The 15,404-nt window shown below is 37.9% G+C and overlaps 1 protein-coding gene across 1 annotated transcript in view; it reads right to left on the bottom strand.

The window, feature by feature from the left end:
• PKN2 (protein kinase N2) overlaps positions 1-15,404 on the bottom strand; it is a 245,382-nt gene that overhangs the window by 144,439 nt on the left and 85,539 nt on the right. The window contains 1 exon segment of the mRNA XM_042781698.1: positions 11,827-12,127. Coding sequence (XP_042637632.1) covers positions 11,827-12,127 — 301 coding nt within the window.

Genomic DNA, 15,404 nt, shown 5'->3' with positions numbered 1-15,404 from the left:
GGGTCCTACTTGACGGCACATAACAACAGATAGAGTGGGAGAAAAATGTGGAACCAAACTCAAAATCATAAAAAAAAACCTTACTGGTCTGACACAGAGTGGGGAAACCCCCAAGACTGGCCTGTAGTCACCCTTTGGGCCTGGAACTGAACTTACTCCCAGGGCTTCCAGCCAAACACTACACAGGTGTATGAGGTGAACATTTACACCAGGCAGGGGCATTCCTTAGAATGATCAACCACGGGATATGAGAAAGGCAGAATTTACACAGAGAATAGTTCAGAGGGCAGAAATACATAGAAAAGAAGAACACAGGGAAAAGGTAACCACAGGGAGCAAGTGGGAAGAGAGCTGCTGCACTGTGGGGATGACCATCAATGTCATGAAATAAGATGTGTGTGAACCGCTGTATGGAAAATGAATTTGCTCTGTAAGCATCCACACAAATCAGACACACACACACACAAAAATTAAACTTATGTGTGAATTGACTTACAATAGAGTAATTAGAATGGAACTCTGTTGGAAGTTGGAGACTACCTGTGTTTAACAAAATACAGGAAATGTTCTTATCTCCTTTAGGAATGATACACTTAGAAGGCCAAGATTCAAGAATCTGGTTCTTTTCCAAATATTTCATTTTTAGAGTCTGAGATACCAATTAAGACTTAGATACCACTCATTTTATAGGGATTCATTAATTTTTTTCATAATGTAGATTCAGCCTCAGCCAAAAATATCTTTATAAATTCTGTATAAGATTACTTAAATACCCAAGAAACTATCTTGAAGTATACATAAGATGAACAGGAAGCTTAAAATATTATGGGATTAACAATATTAAAAATCTCATTTCTTACTACTCTTTTAATAATAACTTAAAGTGAAACCAATTAATACAGATAAAGAAGATAATACTGGACCCCTGAGCCTTGAAGGGAAGGATATAGAGGTGGACTAAACTCCAAATAGCAGAAGAATTTGCATGAAAACGCCAAAAAAGGAGACATACGGAGCTGCAGTCTGGCAGCTATCCTGACAGCACAGACAGCTTAGACATTGCCGAGTGGTGGTAAGTCCTACGAATTAACGTAAAAATCAGACCTCCTGGCCAAGGACTACATGAAGGACTGTTCTGGTGGCTGGTGAATAAAAAAGGAAGCAGTGAAGAGAAAGGTGGGCTGAGCTGTGGACTTTTGCCTGTCCGGAGGGCGCAGTCATTTCGAATATTTACAAGTGGCTGGACCATTTTGGATGTTTAAAGCGACAGTGCTCTCCCAGATTCCAGGGACTTACGAACAGGCTCCACTTGCAGGAACCTCAAGGACATTCCAGATGTGGACGACTAGAAACATGACACATTCCCCTTGTTACTCTTACACCCCACACCCACTTGGTGAACAGAGGTGCTGCCATCCCTTATTCCCACCCACTTGTGGGCCGGCAGGAATTCCATCCCAGTCTGCATACTCAGACAGAGCCTGGGTACCCTCTCCCAATTTTTTTCTTCTTTTTTCTATTTTTTGTTTGTTGTTGTCTGTTTTAAAACTACTACTACGACTATTATTACATTAGTCTTTTTAACTACTATTCTTTATTCTTTCCCTCCCAGGTTCCAGTTTTCAGCTTTTTTTCTTTTACCTCTTCCTAGTTGCAATTTTTTTTTCCTTTCTCGTGGTTAACCCTGTTCCTTGTTTTTCTTTTTGTGTTTTTCCCATTTTTTTCTTTATTATTCTCCTTCCCTACCTTTTTTCACTTATAACCCTCTCCCCAGATATTGCAGTTCTCCCCCCTTTTGTCTTTTTTTGATTACAGTTCCTGTGTGATTACTTTGTGTATTTTTTGTCCATTTGCTTTTACTTTTTTGATGGTTATTCAATTATTATTTTTATCTAACTGAGTGGAAGACAGCAACAGTCCCCATATGACATAACCACACCCACACCCCCTGCAGCTTCACTTACTGAGTGAGAGCCACTACTTCCTTCTCCAACAATGAGCCAACAATAAACAACCACCAAGAAAAGCCTGACTCACCCTTGGCTGCTCTTCACAAACAGTTAACTGAGATCTAAATACAACAATGAAACAATGTCTCGGAGACAACAGACCATCACAGTCCACACAAAGCAGCAAGATAAAGTGGTACAAACAAGGGAGCAGGATACAGACCCAGAAAACATCCCTGAGGAAGGAGCAGCACTGGAACTCTTCTGATAAGGAATTCAAAAGAATTATATTTAGGTATCTTCAAAAGATTGAGAGACAGAACAAGGAAAGCACAGACAAAACCCTAGAAGAATTCTGGAAGAAAATACAAGAACAAAATGACAAAATAAATAAATGAAAAATCAGAAATGATTCTAAATCTATAGATAGAAATCCAGAAGACTAATACTAAATTGTCAGAAATAGATAACCCAACACATTGAAAGGGTAAAGGAGCAATTGATGCAATGGAAGACAGAATTAATGAGACTGAAGACAAATACCTGAATACTTCTTCAAAAAGGGATCAATCAGAAAAAAGATAGAAACAAAATGAAGAAAGCCTAAGGTTCATGTGGGATACCATCAACAGGAATAACTTATGTGTCACTGAAATTCCAGAACAGGAAGAAAAAATAAAACCACTGTGAAAATTGTCCAAGATTTGTTGGAGGAGAACTTCCCTGATATGATGAAAGATGAGGCTATGTTCATTCAGGAAGTACAACGAACCCCAAAAGAAAATCACCAAGACATATAATCATCAAGCTCATCAAAATGAAAGACAAAGAAAGAATCCTGAAAGCAGCACGGGAAAAACAAAAAGTTACCTACAAAGGACAACCAGTAAGAATAAGTTGATTTCTTAGCAGAAACCATGCAAGCAAGAAGGCAATGGGATGATATAAATAAAACCCTGACAGAAAAATTTTCAACCAAGAATTATATACCTGGCTAAATTGTCCCTCAAACATGATGGTGAAATGAGATTTCCCGATAAGCAGAAACTAAGGGAATTTGTTAAAAGCAGACCAACCTTACAAGAGATACTAAAGGGAGTCCTCTGAATAGAGAATCAAAAATAGCAAACAACCAACCATTAACACACAAGATGTCATAACCCAGAAACCAAAGCTGTGGGCATATCCAAAGCAAAATAAGCTTAGAAGATTGTAAACAGGGAACCAGAGACATCAATTGGCAAGTGAGGACAACAACAAAACAAAAAGTGGGAAAATATTGTGTAGTTACATAACTTCTAAATAGTAAGGAAGGCAAGAGAGCTGCAAGATAGAACAGACTGTTCTAAACTCAGGGCAAAAACTGTAAATCACAGGGTAACCTCAAAAAAAAAAAAAAAAGGATAAACCTTCACATCACAATAAAAAAGAGGACAAGCACAAATATTCACCAAATACTAAAACAGCAGCAACAAAGGAAATGATAACACGATTCATAAACATAATGAGCTCAGCACAGAAAATAATATGGAACAAAGAAACCAAGGACACCATGAAAAAACACATAACGAAATGACAGCAACCAATGCATACTTGTCAATAATTACACTGAATGTTAATGGATTAAATGCAGATGGAGAGTTGCAGATTAGGTAACAAAACAAAACCCATCAATATGGTGTCTACAAGAGACACACCTTAGAGACAAAGACAAAAATAGACTAAAAATCAAAGGTTGGAAAAAGATATATCAAGCCAATGGCAACCGTAAAGAGCAGGAGTGGCAATATTAATTTCTGATCAAATTGACTTTAAGACAAAAACCACCATACGAGACAAAGAAGGACATTATATAATGATTAAAGGATCAATTGAAAATGAGGATATAACTATAATAAATATCTATGGACTCAAGGAAAGAGCCCCAAAATATATAAATAAGACTTTAAAAGATCTGAAAAGGCAAACGGATGACTCCACAGTCATAGTGGAAGACTTTAGTACACCACTTTCAATGAAAGACACAGCAACTGGAAAGACACTCAACGAGGATGCAGAAGAGCTAAACAGTACAATCCACAAATTTGACCTTACAGACATCTACAGAGCACTTCACCCAACAACAGCACAATACACATTCTCTTCCAGTGCATACAGAACATTTTCCATGATAGACCATATGTTAGGCCATAAAGGAAGCCTTCATAAATTTAAAAACATTGAAATATACTGCAAAGTTATCTTCTAAGATCATAATGCTATCAAATTAGAAATCAACAATAAGAAGATCAATGGAAAAAGAGTAAACACATGGAAACTGAACAACACCCTCCTTGAAAAAGACTGGATAAGAGAAGAAATAAAAATTGAAATTCAAAAATTCCATGAATCCAACGAGAATGAAAACACAACACACCAAAATCTTTGGGACACAGCAAAAGCAGTGATCAGAGGCCAATTTACAGCAATAAATGCACACATCAAAAAAGAATAAAGAGCTAAAATCAACACTTTAAACCAACATCTCCAAAAATTCAAAAAAGAACAGCAAGAAAAGCCCACAGTCACCAGAAGAAAGGAAATGATCAAGATTCAAGCAGAAATCAATGAAACAGAAAATAGAAAGACAATAGAAAAATCAACAAGACCAGAAGTTGGTTTCTTGAGATCAATAAAATTGACAAACCACTGGCAAATTTAACAAAGGAAAACAGGAAGAGAATACAAATGACATGAATAAGAAACGAAATGGGTGACATCACGACAGAACCAACTGAAATAAAAGGGATAATATCAGGATACTATGAACTGTACTCCAACAAATTTGAAAATAGGGAAGAAATGGACAGATATTTAGATACACACCACTAACCTAAACTAACATTGACTGATGTGGAAAAGTTGAACAGATCCATAACAAAAGAAGAAATTGAACAGGTCATCAAAAAATTACCAACTAAAAAAAAGTCCTGGTACAGTTTCACCAGAGAATTCTACCAAACATTCAAAGAAGAACTGACACCATTCCTACTCAAACTATTTCAAAACACAGAAAAAGATGGAATCCTCCCTAACTCATTTTATGAAGCAAGCATAACCTTGATAACAAAATCAGGCAAGAGCCTGGTGAGAGCCATGACAAGAACAGATATATGCACACCCATGTTCATCGCAGCACTGTTTACAATAGCCAAAAGATGGAAACAACCTAGGTGTCCATCAACTGAGGAATGGATAACCAAACTATGGTACATATACACAATGGAATACTATGCAACACTAAAGAATAATGTAGAATCTGCAAAACACCGCATAACATGGATGAACTTGGAGGACATTATGCTGAGTGAAATAAGTCAATCACAGAAGGTCAAATATTGTATTAGTCTGTTATTGTAAAAGTCAAGGAAAGGTTTATCTATGGAAGGAAATTTTCTTTGTTGATTACCGGCGGTGGGAGGGGAGGGGAGGGAACACAGTTAGATAGGTAGAGATTTGGGTGAAGAGAAGGGCAACGTACCAAATGTGCGTGATCAACATGGTGGCATTGAGAAAGAGGAAGACATAGAGAGCTAAATGGGAGGTACAGAAAACAAAGATGAACTCTTCTGCACATACAGTACTGTGTTGGCAGTGAAAGCAAACACGGGGATACAGATGGATAGATGGGTGGACAGGCTGAACTATTAGGTATGTCTACGAACCAGGGAGTGTACCCAAGACCATGTATAGGGTTGGCAGACAATGGTCCTATAACCATACATGTATGATCTGTAAGAATTCCCAGGTATATACTACAGTTGTAGTCACTTCTTGGTCACAGCCAGGTACCCACAGGGACCAAGTAGTTGAACCTGTGGGCTCAGGACCATAGGTGCAGGGGACATCAAGCTCAATTGGCATAACATACTACACAAAACACTGTTCCACCACCTACTTTGGTGAGTAGAGACTGGGATCTTAAAAGCTAGCAAGCTACCATCTAGATGCAACGATGGGTCTCTCCTCGTCCAGAGCAAGTAAGAATGAAGAAGACCAAAGATCCATGGAAACAATTAGTCCTAGCGACTTGGACACCATGTGATCCACAGCCTATACAACTATGAGACCAGAAGAACTAGATGGTGCCCAGCTACCACTGTCAACCACTCAGAGGTGGATCTACATAGGAGATCCTGGATAGAGAGAGAAAACAATGTGGAACAAAAGTCAAAATCATTTGGGAAAAAGAAAAGGGGACCAGGTTTGCTGGTCCGATAGAGCCTGGTGGAACCACTGAGACTATGGTCCCTAGCTGCCCTTGTGGCTTCCAGCCAAACAAAACACAGGCATTTGAGTTGAACATGTACCTGAGATACATACACTCCTTGGAGAGAACTATCATGGGAGAAAGAAGGGCCATGTTTACACAGGGAGACAGCTCAGGGGGCAGGAATTCATGGAGGGATGGACACAGTGAAGAGTTAACTATTGGGAGGATGTGGGAGGGGAGCTGTTGCATTGTGGTAAACTGTAGTCAATGTCATGAGACAAAGTGTATGTGAACTGCTGTACGAAAACTGAATTTGCTGTGTAAATTTTCACCCAAATCACAATTAAAAAAAAAAAAAAGAAGAAGCAGCCTTAAAGTTCATCTGAGAATAATCTTTGTCTTACAAATAAGAAACTAAAGCTTAATAGAGTTAATTATTGCAGAGGTGACATCAAGAGCAGGTCTGCTAACTACTTTTCCAGGGATCATTTATAAAATGTAGACTTAAATCTTGTACTTCGGTCCTTTAGTCATTCATTCTTCTATGTATACCCCTGAGATAACAGGAATTAGGCATCACTTCTGCTATTAATCAACTTGCACTATACAGAACTGAAAACAAAGCACCGTGTCCTTGAATTTTCTTCCAGACCTAATCTAAAATAAATTAATTTTGTTTACTTAGTCCACAATATAAAACATCAAAAGTTTTATGGCAAACTAACCAAAAAGCAACAATGAAATACTTTTATCCTGTGTGGGTTTTTTTTTTTAAAAGTTGTAAAATCAGTAATGAGGGGAAAAAGGAAAAAACTCATCTCTTGCTAAGTTGTATGAATATGCCATTTGCAAACAGAACCAGTTTTTTTTAACTAAATTTGAATTTTAATCAACCTGTCAAGTTTATTTTAAATGAACTTAAGTATTAAGAAGTCCAAGTAGAAGGTTTTATTTCACATAATATATGATTTGTAGTAATTTCCTAGAGTCAATATTTAAAAGGGTCCATAAAAAAAGTTCCTGGATTTTCTTATCCTAAAACTTCATTTAAGGCTTTGTTCCTCAAGTTTTTCAATGTTTAAAGTACAACATGATGTATTGTGCTTTGGTGTTAACTGTAAGAACTAATACAAGATTTTGGTTTTTGATATTGAGTATTCACAACCAAACATGTACACACATGTAAGCACTAAAAATACGTGAATGAAAATATGTTCCTACCCTCATAGAGCACACAATTTAAGTGTGGAAGTGATATAAACACGTACAAAAATAAACTGTAACACAACAATGAAAAAATAAGGTAGCACAAAGGAGATAACCAGATAGAGTCAAGGAAGGTTCCACAGTGATAACCAAATTACTTTTGATGAAAGATAGGTATTTGACAGTAAAACTTAAAAGAGATTATTTCATAATATGAATCTAAAGTGAGAGAAGGTAGTACAGTGGTTCTCTAAAGCCAGGGTCAGGGACTGCAGACTGGGAATTTATGCAAAGGAACCAGTAAAGTGATTAAAATATTCTTGATCATTTGCTAGTGACAGTTACCTAAGTATATATATTTCTTAAAACATGAAACTGTACACTTCATAAGTGTGCATTTTACTGTATGTAATTTATATTTCAATAAAGTTAAGTTTAAAAAAGGACTGTTGTTGTTGTTATGGGCCGTCGAGTCGGACCTGACTCATAGCGACCCCTTCTTGGGTTTCCAAGGCAGTATCACTACAGAAGTAGATTGCCCCATCTTCCTTCCGGGGAGTGGCTGGCAAGCCTTCTGGTTAGCAGTCAAGTGCCTTAGCCACTATGCTACCAGAGATCCCTTAAAAAAAAAGAACTAGGGAAAACCAAATGGGCTATTCTGAGTTTTGCAATCACTCTTTTATATTCCAATAATCACAAAGTAGTTATCAATGTTCTATGAGGAGGGAAATGTTTTCTCTAAATGAACAGTTTAAAGCTACAGCACGGTTTCTTATTTTAGGCCACTCTTAAAGATGTAATGGGCCAAAAATGTAGAGCTTGGTAGTTCCATCAGAACAAACTATTTCTAAGGTTATATTGTCATGTTACAAATAGTATTTTCATAATACCAATTTTCACTTACAATGTAATTACTGAATGTGTGGCCAAGAAAATACCAGATGAGGAACTGAGGAGTTATTTTTTACTAGCTTTGTGATTCTCAGCAAATTAATTCACATCTCTAGATTATTTCAGCTCTAAAATAACAAGGTCAGTTTCTCTTTTTTCTTTCATTTTTAATATTCAATTATTCTTACAAGGTTGAAATCATTATATAGAGTCTCCAAATGAAACCCTATAAGTCCTCAATTCTGAAAGTGATACACTAAAACAAGTTTTATTGAGTTCAGTGACTATCATGAGTGTTTTTTGCAAATTTTGAGATTATTGATTTGAGGTTCTTGGTCAAATTTATGTATTTTCTGAATAATATTGTGCATTTATCTATTATTTCTTACAGCTAATCATTTACACATGTGCATCCAAAATTTCTGCTGTGCTAAATGCTAATCCATATATATATACTCTCTTTGCAGATGAAGAAATTGAGGGTCATAGAGATTAAATATCTTCCTCAAAACATCATTTCTAAAAGGACAAAATCAAATCAAATAGAATGTTTATTTATAAAACTTTTTATGGTTCCATGAGAAGTAGGTAAAAAGGAAACTTCAGCAGTTTATAGATGAATCCACTGATCTTCAGAAGGCAGGTGTGGTGAATTGCTTGATGTGGCACTTCTAGCCATTGTCCTCCATTCTGTGATGTATTGTAAATCCTATTATCCATGCCTGTTTGGGGTGGTGTGGTAGTTAAGGTCGGGTGTCAACTTGGATGGGCAGCTGGTAGTAGTCTTTCCCTATAATGACTGGCAGTAGGCTCTGTGGTGGGATTTGCCTTGAGCTGCTGATTGTTAAAGCCATCCACTTGGGTTATTTCTGTTGGAGCAACACAGGTGGAATGTATCTTGAGTCCTGCCTTGCTGGAGGGTTAATTCAAATCACCACCCTTAGCTTCTTTGAGGGTATATCTACGAATCTCCTGGGAAAGTTCGCCCTCTTCTTGCTCCAGTTCTGTGTTTTGGCTCATCCTCATCTCACCCCTGGATTTGGGACAGCAGCTGTCGTCTGATCTGCCGATCGAGGTTCATCAAACCCCGAGAATTGGAAGGATCCTCCAGACCTACTCATGGACCTGGGACTCGGCAGACTGCCAGCCTCCACCACTACTACATAAGACAAACCCTTGGGTGTCTGTGAGTTCTGTGAGGCATTATAGCGATATACAGAACCCTAAGACGGGAGAGATTACTGGGAGGAGGAGGAGGAGGAGTTAATGTCTGAAATGATGGAGAGGTATGGTAGTTTAGACATTTGGGACATCTTTAACCTCTGTCTCATGGGGACTGGCCTTGTGCTGATCTTTCTGAGAGAAACTGTTCAGCTTTCTTCCTGCAAACAATTCAAGCTGAATACCTTCCCAGATGTTATGATGCTACAATTTCTACAAAACATAATTGAATTAGGAAATTTGATAAAGAGGAAAGGTCTCATTATCCATGGGAAAAATATACTTCCTGCTCAGAATCTAACATACTGCTGTGAAAACACTAGAAACAGCACTGAATGGAGTGGTGTTATCTATGTGCATTAACAAAATTTAGAGACTTCCTTTAATTAAGTGTTAGAACGATTCAAGGTTGGGCATTGAGCAGTTTACTATAATATGAGATTTGAGATTAACGCCTCTGAAGAGTAAGATCAGCTTTGTTCACAAGGAAACAAATATAATACTAAAGTGGGGTGGTGCTGTTCAAGTAGATAAAGCCATCAGATTATTAAGGGGTGCCCTCAAACTAGATTCAAAAAGCCTTAAACATAGAAATGGTCAAAGGGATCTTGGAGTCTTCAGATTAAGTTACATCTCTGTAAGAGGTCCTCCAATGGCTGTAGCAATTTATCATGGGACCACTATAAGTAATTAAAGCTTTGAAAAAAATCTGCTACCTGTAGGCAAATACCTAATGTTTGAAGGAGGCATGAAAAACTAAACTAGATGTTTTAAGAACAAATAGGGATGAGTCTACAAATATAAGGATATTAGTAGGAAAAGAAAATTTAATAAATGTTTTTAAAATGTGACATAATATAAGGAAAGCTTCAAAGACTAATGGATACATAGAAGAATGTTGTTGTTGTTATGTGCCGTTGAGTCAGCCCCGACTCATAGCGACCCCTCCTTGGGTTTCCGAGGCAGTATCACTACGGAAGTAGGATTGCCCAACCTTCCTTCCGAGAAGTGGCTGATGGGTTTGAACCCGCCAGCCTTCTGGTTAGCAGTCAAGTGCTTTAGTCACTATGCTACCAGAGCTCCTACACAGAAGAACAGTAATACTAAAATTACTACTGCAGGTATAAGAAAGTTATGCTTGATAATTTAAGTGTGCATCACTAGGACCGCTAAACAAACTATGATTCTTAATGTATGAGAAATTACATGTAGGCATTAAGAATAAGGTACATATTTATATGTACATGCTGATATGAAAAGTTCACCAAGTATGTGGAAGAAAGCAAGGCTGTGAACAATGTATCTGAATTTTTTATGCAAAAAGTTTCAGAAAGAATGTATACATGAATGCACAGATATTGGTACAAATGTAATACTTTTTGGGAAGGATATAAAAGAAAAAGTTAATAATGTTACCTTTAGGGAGAGGGTCTAGGATGAAAACTTGTGTTTCCATTTTTACTTTCTGCACTACTGAAAATGAGCATTTGTGAATTCTACTGTTTAAAAATTATGCCCTTAGTTTTAGATTATGGGTCATTTTTTCCCCCTTTATATTTTCTGTACTAAAAAAAAGAAAGAACAGGAATGTTTGGTTTTGAAATTTTTCTCTCCCCACCCCCGAAAAAAAAACAGTACTCCTGGTAGTTTAGGTGTTAATTCAGTTGCTTAGAGCACCAAGAACAAAGGTCAAGGTTTTGATTAATTACATTTGAAAGAGTAAAAATATCCCTTGGTACAGAATGCATTTTTAACTTTAAGTCATCTGGCAAACTCATGCTGTTGATCACAAGAATGAAATAAGGTAAGAGCATGTGGTTGACTCAATACAAAATAATACTGGAAAATAACTCTAAGTAATGTCTTATTGACAGAGCGTAAGAAAGTAGACAGCAGAGTTATTCATCTCTAAGTAAATGTTTCAATTTTCATATCCATCAACTCCCTGCACTTCTGAACAGGATATAAACAAGATCTTACCTATAAGAGAAACTACAGTGAGTACTTGTAGAGAGCTATACATGTCACAAAACTTACTATTTTCTAAAAATGATACATTTCTTAATAACCAAAAACAAACCCAAATTCACTGCCATCAAGTCGATTCTGACTCATAGCAACCCCCATTGCGTTTCCAAGCTTTTAAGTCTTTATGGAAGCAGACTGTCCCATCTTCCTTCTGTGGAGAGGCTGGTGGGTTTGAACCGCTGACCTTCTGGTTAGCAGCCAAATGCTTTATCTACTACACCACCAGAACACCTTACATTTCTTTATAGAAAGATATAAACATCACATAAAGTACTATACCTGTAACATCTTCTGGATCTGATACAACAATATGTGCATTTAATTCCTGTAGTTTGTGATGCAGTTCTTCTAATTTTTTATTAGATTTTTTCAAAATGTTGTCTACATAAGCCAAGCTTTTTTTATCTGTTGTAACCTTCCTCAGATTTTCAGCTCCTTCTTTGATTTTCAGTTCTTTCCTTATTTCTCTCTTGATTCGATCCTTGATATCATCCAGTTTCTGTTGCACCATTGTGTCTGAAAAGTCTAATTTTTGAACAGCACTAACGTTCTCAGAAAATGGAAGATTTCGGGAATCCCCCTACAGGAAAAACAAAACAAAACATAAATACAGAAGTTTAGCTGCTCAGTAAACTATGTAGCATAAGGATAAAGCTACATTTTCAGCGTAAAATGGTCTTTCATTACTTTTAACTCTCTCCTTACTAAGCTTTTAAGCCTTTATTATAATCATACAAAATCACAAATTCTGCCTAATCACTAAATAGCATTACCCGACAAATACATTTACATTGAAATAAAGTGGTGCTATATGTGCAAGTATAAGTTTAATGATTTAGATGCTGTGGTAGGTAAGTTTGTGTATCAACTTGGCTGGGCTGTGGTTTTGAGTGGCTGGGCAGCTGGATGTTGTTACTTTCCCCACAATGAGATTGTAATCACCTCAACGTTGGAAGGGAGCTCTGGTGGCATAGTGCCTAAGGCACCTGACTGCTAACCAGAAGGTTGGCGGTTCAAACCCACCGGCCACTCCTCGGGAAGGAAGGTTGGGCAATCTACTTCCGTAGTGCTACTGCCTTGGAGTCCCAAGGAAGGGTCGCTATGAGTCGGATATGACTTGACAGCACATAACAACAACAACTACGGTGGAATGTGCTGTGAGCAGCTAAGTAATTGCCTTGGGGGTGTGGCCTGCTTCCAGTATACATGGAGTAGCTTTGAGAAAGGTCTCTCTAGCTTTTTGGTACATTTAGATCCCACATTTGGTTGAGTAGTCATCTCCAGTTCCTGGACTTGAATTTGTGGCCTGCCATGTTTCCTGCTAATCTTGGAACTGTGTCATTTTATCTGTCAATCTTGGGTTTGTCAGCCTCAGCGGCCAGCAGCTACATGGGTCAAAAAAAGCCTCCAGCCCTAGTGGGCCTGGAACAGGATCCAGAGTTGTAGCCCAAGATCGAGGGGCCTTCACCTAGCCCCTAGAGCCAGCACTTTCAATTTGACGGCTAACCAGAAGGCTGGCGGTTCAAACCTACCAGCCACTCCTCGGAAGGAAGGTTGGGCAATCTACTTCTGTAGTGATACTGCCTTGGAAACCCAAGAAGGGGGTCACTATGAGTCAGGTCCAACTCCACGGCATATAACAACAAACTGTAAGAGAATAAATCCCTGTTTGTTAAAGCCATCCACTTGTGGTGTGTCTGTTTTAGCAGAACTGGAGAACTAAGACAGATGCTGTAAGATTTGGGAGACTATTATGAAGCCTCCATTTATATATTTCATCAATAACAATCCCTGTTGATACTCTAGCTAACTAAATACAAAAACAAAACATCATTACTAGATAATCTCTTTAAATATCTAAATCAAATCAGGCAAGCTATTCTACATTTAAAACAACCAAAGTTATATTCTAGCTATTTGTACACACAATTAGTGAATGATATTATTCAATATTTTAAACTCTACTACTATAATACTACTGGATTAAATTTATAAATTCTGATACACAATAAACTAGAGATAATGGTTACCTCTCTGAAGGGAAACTGAGTCTCTGAAGGATATGGAAAAGAGCGACTTCGTTTACTTTACATTCTTTAAGAAAGCTGTGGTGGCGCTGTGGTCAACAGGGCAGCAGTTTGAACTCACCTGTCACTCCGTGGCAAAAACACAAGGCAGATTTCTTCCTTAAAGATTTATAGCCTTGGAAACCCCACAGAGGTTGCTATGAGTTGGAACTGACTCAATGGCAGCAGATTCGGTATGGTTCTGGTATACCCTTTATGTACCTTTTGAACCACAAGCATAACTTATGAAAAGATCTTAATGCCTTTGGGAATTCATCACACCCATATAAATCAGTTCCATTTAAATTTTTGGTATTGTCTTTTTTACATCTAATTTATTTCTGAGAAACATGTACATCTAAAATACACTTAAAAAAAAAAAGTGAGTTAATAGATGGCAAACACAGATCTATTCTTGGCTTTGGTGGTAATTTTATTCTGTTTCCTTGGGTGAATCATATAAAACTTGAAGTAATTGGTCTACAAATCTGTTCTTAACTTTTCTAGGGCCAAGGAACCTGTTGAAATTCTGATTTTTTTTTTTTTTAAGTAGTAGAACAAAGAAAATTTTGTAAATATATGTATATAATTTCCAAGTTCCATGGATTCTAAGTTAAGAATCTCTGTAATAAATTATTTATTTATACCTACTGGTCTTAAAATTCTAATTTTTATCTACATAGCTGTAGGATATTATCTGGGTGAGAATAATGTGTAAGTTTTCTAATATTTATAATGGAATGTAGGAGCTAAAACCTTAAAAAAAAAAAAAAAGCCATCAAGTTGATTCCAACTCATAGCAACCCCATTGGGTTTCTGAGGCTGTAAGTCTTCTATAGAAGCAGACTGTCCTATCTTCCTTCCGTGGAGTGGCTGGTGGGTTTGAACTGCTGATCTTCTGGTTAGCAACCAAATGCCTATCCACTATACCATGTAAGTCCTTGTGGTGGTTATGTTTTTGTGTCAACATGGCTGGGCAGCTGGATGTAGTATTCCCCATGATGAAACTGGTAATCAACTCCATGGTGGAATCTACTGTGAGTAGCTGAGTAGCTGCCTTTGGGTATGTGGTCTGCTTTCTGTATATAAGAGAAGCAGCTTTGAGAACGGTCTCTAGCCTATGGCACGCTTGGACCCTGCGTGTAGCCGTGTTGTTGCTCAGCAGCCTGCTATGCTCTGCCGACTTTGGGACTTACAATGGACTTAAGTTAATGGCCTGCCATGTGGTTTGGTAACATTGGGACTGTGCCATGTTTTGTCAACCTTGGGATTGGCAGCCTCAGCAGCCAGTAGCTGTCTGAGTGAAGAAAAGCCTCTAGCTCCGGTGGGCCGGGAGCAGGAGGCAGAGCTGGATCCCAAGGTTGAGGGGCTTTCACCCAGCCCCCAGAACCTGGCACTTTGAACTTGAACTTAAAGCCTCCAAATTGTAAGAATAAACTCCTGTTTGTTACAGCCATCCCATTTGTGGTATATTTCTTGTCAGAGAGGCACTAGGTAACCAGAACAGTCCTATAACCTATTTATTTAGTTTCTAAAGTTTATGAGTCCACCCTTGCTAAAAACACAGAAAACATCACATAGACTTCTTACAGAATATGAACTGCTTTCACAAAAGCCACAGTTTCCCAAAATCTATTGGTTCATAGCACTCTTGTTGTTTCTCTTGTTGTGGGCTGAGAAGTGGACTTTTGCCGTCCGGAGGGCGCCGCCATTTTGTAGGATTAAACAGCAGCTTGACTGTTTTTGGATATTTAAAGAGACAGCGCTCCCGCAGATTCCTGTGGTGGTAGG

Source organism: Orycteropus afer, unplaced genomic scaffold (assembly GCF_000298275.1).
Source record: "Orycteropus afer afer isolate SDZICR_OR568_19922 unplaced genomic scaffold, OryAfe1.0 scaffold00152, whole genome shotgun sequence".
Taxonomy (NCBI): domain Eukaryota; kingdom Metazoa; phylum Chordata; class Mammalia; order Tubulidentata; family Orycteropodidae; genus Orycteropus; species Orycteropus afer.
Note: the sequence above shows the minus strand (reverse complement) of the source record. Positions and strands in the feature narration are given on the sequence as shown.